This window comes from Monodelphis domestica, chromosome 7 (assembly GCF_027887165.1).
Source record: "Monodelphis domestica isolate mMonDom1 chromosome 7, mMonDom1.pri, whole genome shotgun sequence".
NCBI lineage: Eukaryota > Metazoa > Chordata > Mammalia > Didelphimorphia > Didelphidae > Monodelphis > Monodelphis domestica.
Window position 1 is genome coordinate 91,042,486 of NC_077233.1, and position 8,139 is coordinate 91,050,624.

Below are 8,139 nucleotides of genomic sequence, written 5' to 3' on the forward strand. Positions count from 1 at the left end.
CCACCAGGATCTGATGTTTCTGCCCCCTACATTGAGTCAGCTAGTGAAGAGAGTGCTAGACACAGGGTCAGGAAAACTGGATCCAGCCTCAGTTGTGAGACTCTGGGTAATTCACTTAGCCACCGTCTGACTCGGTTTCCTCATCTCTAAAACAAAGATCTTAAAAGCTCTTCCAGGGTTGTGCAGATAAAAGAGTCTTTGTAAGATGGTTGCAGACTTCAAAGTGCCATCTCAAAACTAGCTATTATTGTTATTACTTGCTGACAGGAGAGAAACGGGCCCTTCCCCAAGGAGTGGGGTGCATAGGAAGGAGGGCTGTTGGGGTGCGATTTCAGCATGGTTGGGGAGCCCCTGTGCCCTGCACTGGTCAGTTGAGAACTTCCAGAGCCAACTGCACCCTGCCCTGCCACGGCCCAGAAACTAGAACACTCGGGTTGAGAGGTAACCCTGGAAACTCAAATCTCTCAACCCATCCAGCCCTTTTCCCCACAGAGTCATTCTGCCTTGTCTAGGTAAAACCCTGGACTGAGCAGGGCAGTCGCGCCCCCTGGTGGTGAGTGTATGAATTCCTTTCCTCCTTCCTACCTTCCCATTCTGCCTTCTCACCCCTTCAAAAGCCAATGACATTCTTTCATTAAATTTTAGAGACCACATGAGAGCCCACGGAATCCCAGGGGTCATTTGGGAACATTTCAAGGGACGCATGAGCTTGGATAGGAAAAATGTACATCTACGTCCACTAATTTAATTATTATTCCTTCAATATGAATGGACCTGACAAAGCAGAATAGTATTAGGCTTGACCAGACTGCCACAGGGATCTGTGGCACAACAAAACTCTGTGTTCTAGTCTCATCCAATATATTCATTTAACAAGCAGTCGGAGGACTCCTGGATAAAGGGTAGGAACTGGAGCTGGAGTCAGGAAGACCAGCTGTGAGTCATTGAGTGAGTCACTTCATGTTTCTCAGCCTCAGTTTCTTCATTTGTAAAATGGGGGATGATAATAATAACACTACTTCCTAGAGTGGTTGTGAGGATTAAATAGGATAACATACAGAAAATACTTTGCAAGCCATAACGCAAAAAAAGGGAAGAACAGCCCCTGCTATGGAAAGGATAAGCATCTGTACCAATACCACCCATAAGTCTTTGTTCTGGCACTGAAGCTCTATCCTTGATCAGGTCATAGACTGAAGTCTATGTGCTTGGCACCAAGTAGGAATTTAAATACTGCTCCCCATTACTGCGCTAGGCTACCCCAAGGTGGAAATAGATGGGCAAGATGCATTCCCAACCTTAGGGAACTTGCAATCTCCCAGGGAAATCAGCCAGAGACCCAGGCTAGCTCCAAGCCAAGGCAAGAAGTTATGTGACAAGAGCCATGGCAGAGGCTCAGATCCTAAGCGAGGGGACTTCAGAGAAGAGAGAGCTTCCTTCAGTTAGGAACGACTTACTGTAAGAGGTGGTTTTCACTGAACTTTTGAGGAAGACAGAATACTTGGCTTGACAGAGTTGGCTGGGGCTGGCTGGGCAGAGAGCATGAAAAAGGACCTTGAATTGGAAATCAGGAGATCTGGTTTAGAGGACTGGCTGTACCACTCACTAGCTGTCTAACCCATGACAAATTGCTTACCTTCTCTGGCTTGCAATGGCATGATCTAGATAATCTCTGTGTCCCGGTCCAGCTTTGATATTCTATAATTTGCACTTGATAGAGATGGTGGGAGGATTGGGGAAAGCAGAGAGTAGGACATTCCTCCCCTGTCCAGAGGAAATGCAGCCTGGGCAGACAGTGGATACCCAGCGGGGAAAGGATGGGAAGAGTCCCTACTAGGGAGCTTTTTTGTCTGCTCGTTTTTCCAGCCTATTTCTTGACTTTAAGCTTTATGTTAGTGTTAAGCTCCACTCACTTCTGGAAGAGATGTCTAGTCTGAGCTTCTGTATTTCTATGTCCTGCTGTTTTGACATCTCGGTCTGGGGGCCTACAAGTTTTCAGGGCAATCTGGGAAGTTGGTGTTCATGTTATTCAGTCATGTCTGACTCTGTGACCCTCTTTCGGATTTTCCCCCCAAAAGATACTGTTTTCCCAATTACATGTAATAACAATTTTCAACATTCATTTTCCAAAATTATGAAATCCAAATTATCTCCCCCCTTCCCCTTACCACCCCGTTTGAAGATGGTAACCAATTTGATCTGGGCTATACATGTATTACCATGCAAAACATATTTCTATGTTGGTCATTGTTGCAAGAGAATACTCATATAAAAGCAAAACTTATTTGGGATTTTCTTAAGAATAGAGTGACTTGCCATTTCCTTTTCCAGCTCAATTTACAAATGAGGAAATTGAGGCAAATAAGGTGAAGTGACTTTCCCAGGTTCCCACAGCTCCAAAGTATCTGAGGCAAGATTTGAACTCAAGTCTGGAAGATCTGAACTCAACTCAAGGTGGAAGATAAGGGTTTAAAAAATAATAAATAAATAAAATCAGGAGCAAGTCTATAATGATGATAAGCTAGAAGCCTTTCCATACAGATCAGAGGTGAACCAAGGATGTCCAGTATCACCATTTTTATCCAATGTTGTATTAAAAATGCTAGCTACAGCAAGAAGAGGGAAAAAAGAAATTCAATGAATAAGCATAAGCAGTAGAAACAAAACATCATTTTTTGCAGATATGACGGTTTACTCAGAAAACTCTAGAGAAACAACCAAAAAGTAGTCGAAACATTTATCAACTTCAGCAGTTACAGGATATGAGATAAACCCACACAAATCATCAGCATTTTGTACAGATGCAAAACCCAGCAGGAAGAGATAAAAACAGAAATCCATTTAAAAGAGCTACAGACACACAAATTTCTTGGGAATCACAACACATACACAGGAACTCTGTGAATACAGTTACAAAATACTCTTCCCACAAATAAAAACTTCTAAATAATTGGAGAAATACCAGGCCAAGCTGATATAACAAAGATGACAGCACCGCCTAAATTAATCCACTTGTTCAGTGCCATGCCAGTCAAACTGGCAAAGAATTGCTTTATTGAGCTAGAAAAAGTAATTATGACCTTCATCTAGAGGAATAAAAGGTTCAGAATATCAAGAGAATAGGTGAAAAAAAGGGGGGCGGGAAGGACAGGGGGCCTCATAGTACCAGATCTTAAACTATTCTACAAAGCATTATCATCGAGATAATTAGTTACTAGATAAGAAATAGTGATTGATCAGTGAAACAGGTTAAAGACACAATATACCGAAGTAAATGGGCACAGTCACTTAACATTTGATCAATTCAGAGATCCCAGCTATTGGGGCAAAAACTCTTTGCTATTGGACAGAAACTGTCAGGAAAACTTGGAAGTGGTTGGCCACAAATTAGGCACAGACCAAGAACTGACACTGTATACTAAGATAAACTGAAAATGAGGACATGATTTAGGCATAAAAAAAGATATATCAAAAACAAATTAGTGAAACATGGAAGTAATTTACTGTCAGATCCCTGGATAAGGGGAGAGTTCATGAACAAGGAAGAGATGGGTTGATGGGAGGTAAAAACAGATCTTTTAAATTCTATAATTAAATTATATTCATATATAATGTTAATTTATTGTCATATATTATATATAAATTTATCATTAAAATTATAAAAATTTTTTAAAGTTTTTACACAACTAAATTCAATGCAGTTAAAATTAGAAGAAAAACAAGAAACTGAAAAAAAGTCCTTACAAGTTCCTCAAATACAGATTTCATTTCTAAAATGTTCAGGGAAATAAGAGCTATTCCCCAACTGATAAGTGGTCAAAGGATATGAATACATAATTTTCAGAGGAAGAAATCAAAGCTATCAATAACCATTTGGAAAAATGCTCTAAACCAATAATTAAAAAATGGAAATTAAAACAACTTTGAGGTACCACCTCTAGCCATCAGATTGGCTAAAATGACAAAATAATGGAAAATGACATGCTAGAGGGGATATAGGAAAACAGGTACATTAATGTATTGTTAGTGTAACTGTGAACTAGACCAAGCATTCTGGAGCAAACTTTGGAACTATATCCTATATAGAGAGAGCTACAAATCTGTGCATACCTTTGACTTAGCAATACTACTACCAGGTTTTAACCAAAATAGATTAAAGAAAAAAAGAAAATGTATTCAAAGTTATTTATAGCAGCTCTATCTGTGGTTCCAATTGGAAACCAAGGAGATACACATTAATTGGGGGAAGGGCTGAACAAATCATGGTGTATGGATCTGATGGTATACTCATACTATAAGAAACGATGAAGGGATAGTTTTGGAAAAACCTGGGAAGACTTGTATGAACTGATGCAAAGTGAAGTGAGCAGAAGTAGGAGAACAATCTACACGGAAATGGCAGTAATGAGAAGATTATCAGTTGTGAAAGACTTAGTAACTCTGATGACTCAGAGTACAGATTGAAAGTGTATTTTCCTTCCTTCCTTCCTTCCTTCCTTCCTTCCTTCCTTCCTTCCTTCCTTCCTTCCTTCCTTCCTTCCTTCCTCCTTCCTTCCTTCCTTCCGTCTTCCTTCCGTCTTCCTTCCTTCCTTCCTTCCTTCCTTCCTTCCTTCCTTCCTTCCTTCCTTCCTTCCTTCCTTCCTTCCTTCCTTCCTTCCTTCCTTCCTTCCTTCCTTCCTTCTTCCTTCCTTCTTCTTCTTCCTTTCTTTCTTTCTTCTTTCTTTCTTTCTTTCTTTCTTTCTTTCTTTCTTTCTTTCTTTCTTTCTTTCTTTCTTTCTTTCTTTCTTTCTTTCTATTTTGAGGGAGGGGGAACATGGCTAATCTAGACATTTGTTTTGCACAACTATGTATATATATATATATTTTTTTAAATAGATTTTGCTTTTCTTCCCTGCTTATTGGGTAGGGAAGGGGAGAGGGGGAGGAAGAGAATTTGGAGCTAAAAAAATAGAATAACAAAATTGTCTCAGTGTTTTAAAAAATAAAATAATTTAAGGAAATATACATTTCATTTAGAAGTTAATGAAAATAAAGTTGTAATTTTTGCCATTCAAATTCATGAACCCTTTAAAATATATCCAAGGACTTCTTATTCCATGGATTCTAGATGAAGAACCCCTGTCCTATAGAGAAATATTTTCATATTAAGAAAGACAACCTAAAATAAATAAAAAAATATAAACAATAGAAGAAATACCTTATATCTTTATAGTAATATAAGAAATATAAATCAGAGGTCATGCTGTATATAGTGACAAAGGGGGAGCTATGGCAAAGGTGTAATTAATAGAACTTGGTAATTGATTATACAGGAGAGGTAAAAAAGGGAAGAATTAAAGATAACCCCAAGGATACAGAGAAGAGAAGTAAAGGGAGTGATGGTTCAATAGATAGAAAATGAAATAAGAAGGAAAAACAAGTTTAGGACAAAGATAATAAGCTCAGGGGAAGCTTGGATTGCTCAGTGGCTAGAGCACAGGCCTGGAGTCGTGTGGTCCTGGGTTCAAATCTGGTATCCAACACTTCCTAGCTGTGTGACCTTCAGCAAGTCATTTAACCTTGATTGTCTGTCTAGCCCTTGTCACTCTTCTGTCTTCAAATTGGTACTAACACAGACGATAAAGGTTAAAAAAAAAAAGATAAGTTTAGCTTCAAACAGGTATTGAGGGTCCAGTGGGACATCCAAGTCAAGATGTTCTCCTCTAAGCTTTTTTGCTAAGGAGCTGGGTCACCTTGAGTAGGTCACCTGCTTTACTTGGGCCTCAGTTTCTCCTACCTGCCCTTCTGAGCCCCAGGCAGTGGGATGAGAATGAAGTTCACAAAGTGGAGAATGGGTAGCCTAATGAAGTGACAGGCAATTACACCTGGAGATCAGAGCCCCAGGATTTTCTGAAACCAAAGCCAAGGCTGGGTGGAGCAACAGAGGGTGGTGCCCTCAGATCAGGGCAATGCCAGAAGTCCTGCCCTCCCCCAGCTCCCAGGCAATGCATCCTGGCAACCTTGTGAGTGTGACAAACACCAGCTACCAAGCAGGGGCTTCAGATGAGAGAGCTCCATCCCCCCTGGCTGCTGCTGGCCCCCACCATGAAGCTGCTGTTCCTTGGGGGACTCATTTTTGCCCTGGACATTTGGGGTAGGAGCAGTTGGGGCACGGGAAGGGCAAGGATGAGGTTATGGGATCCCCCCTGCCATACGGGCAGTTTCCTTCCCACCCCACCCCTAGTCAGTACCCATGTTCTTCTCTCTGAAGGTACCTCGGCGCTCCTAGATATCGTCAACCTCCTGAATTGCAGAGACTTACTCCAAGCACAGCTTTCTCCCTTCTCCCATGTCTATGACGTGAGAGGTAGGATTCCCCGAGGGTGGGAAGGAGGGTGGGGGCAAGGAAGACCAGGGCGAACCTCAGCCCCAAACCCTGGGTCCCCTTGAGCCTCCTGAGCTCCCCAAAGCAACTGCCTTTGAGTTCTGCCTTCTAAATGTCTCCAAAGGTCCCCCATCGCTCCATGGCGACTTCCACTCTCCACTCCCCACTCTGAGAAGAGTTCTGGCCTTGGGTCAGCACACCTGAGTTTGAATCTGTATTCTATGGCTTCCTGCAGGTGTAATTGTAGAGAGATACCTTCACGTTTCTGTTGCAAATGTAAATCTGGATAGTGTTGGATTTATAATCAAGAAGACCTGAGTTGGCATCCCATCTTAGGCTAGGTGTGACCCTGGTCAAGTCACTTTATTTCTCTTTGCCTTGGTTTTCTCATGTGTAAAATAGGATTAGCAGGACAGATCTTAGTCAATTAGCAATTATTAGGTGCTTACTATGTCTGTCTCAAAGCGTTGATGTGAAGATCAAATGAGATTTTATATATATATATATGTAAATATATATGTATATATATTACTTAGGGGTAGCTACATGGTACAATGGATAGAGTACTAGGACTAGGGTCAGGAAGACCTGAGTTCAAATCCAGCCTTAGACACTTACTGGCTGTGTGACTCTAGGTAAGTCACTTAACCTCTGTCTGCCTCAGTTTCCTCATCTGTAAAATGGGGGGAAATAGCATCTACTTCTCAAGATATCTGTGAGAGTCAAATATGATAATATTTTTAAAGTGCTTGGCACAATGTCAGACACTATATAAATATTAGCTATTATTTGCAAACCTTAAAATGCTATATAAATGCTTGTTATTATTTTTATTATTTTTTTTCACTGGGACTTAGTTTCCCTACCTGTAAAAAGAAGGGTTTGGGGGACCTGCTCATTAAAGTCCTTTTTATTTCTATATTTTATGAGCTATGGCTCAACAGGGCAGGCGCAATTCTTCTCATATTACAGAGAAAACCAAGACCTTGAGAAGTAAGGAGACCTATTCCATGTCAACCAGTTCCTTTGCATTAGGACCAGGGATAACCTTTGTACATTATGCAGAAGTAGGAGAGATCATCTAGTGAAGTCCTCTCATTTTACAGATTGGAAAACTGAGGCTCAAAGAGAATAAGCGATTCCCTCACAATTTCCCCAGTCGCATGTGGCAGATAACCATTTGTTTCCAGGTCCTCAGATTCCAGTTCAGCTGCCCGGGTTCCTATGCTACTTCTAGGCTGTTGTCAGGGTGCAAAGGGCATGAGAAATTCCAATCACTGACACTGAGCTGTGCTTTGGATGCAGGGCTGCCCTGGACTGTGAACATTTCTGAGAGATTGGGACCAGGCTCGGTCATCCATGTGTTCTCTTTCAACTGCTCCTGCCCACCCACCCTGGAGATAGACAGAGTGACTCCCTCTAGCACCTTCTTTAACCAGCCCGACTTATCTGGATTTTCAACACGGTATATGGCAAAGGTATGAGGGGCTGGGGTTGGGCAGGGGTGGGGGGTGGTTAGGGAGATCTAAGAGAACCGAGGCTAGCTTCCAACACCATTCTATCGATTCACACTTACAGGTACTTGATTGACTCTGATAAGGCTGTGGGAATTTCTATTCATATCCCTGGTGTGCCTCAGTTTCCTCATCTGTAAAAGTGGGGGATTAGATGAGCATTAGGCAAGATACTAAGGTCTCTTCCAGCTCTAAATTTTCTAATCTCAGAGTCAGTCCCTGCCCTTAAAGAGGTCTTGGTCCCTTTGGGGAAATAAAGGC

General features: G+C 41.5%; 1 protein-coding gene across 3 annotated transcripts in view; it reads left to right on the plus strand.

The window, feature by feature from the left end:
* Positions 1 to 5,999: 5,999 nt before the first annotated feature.
* The window catches only part of CDHR4 (cadherin related family member 4), a 36,433-nt gene continuing 34,293 nt past the window's right edge, over positions 6,000 to 8,139 (plus strand). For all 3 annotated transcript variants that reach the window (XM_007499866.2, XM_003341708.3, XM_007499867.3), the window contains exons 1-3: positions 6,000 to 6,133; positions 6,251 to 6,346; positions 7,670 to 7,842. In XM_007499866.2, the coding sequence (XP_007499928.2) occupies positions 6,043 to 6,133; positions 6,251 to 6,346; positions 7,670 to 7,842 (360 nt within the window). In that variant the 5' untranslated portion in view covers positions 6,000 to 6,042. The remainder of the gene's footprint in view (positions 6,134 to 6,250; positions 6,347 to 7,669; positions 7,843 to 8,139) is intronic.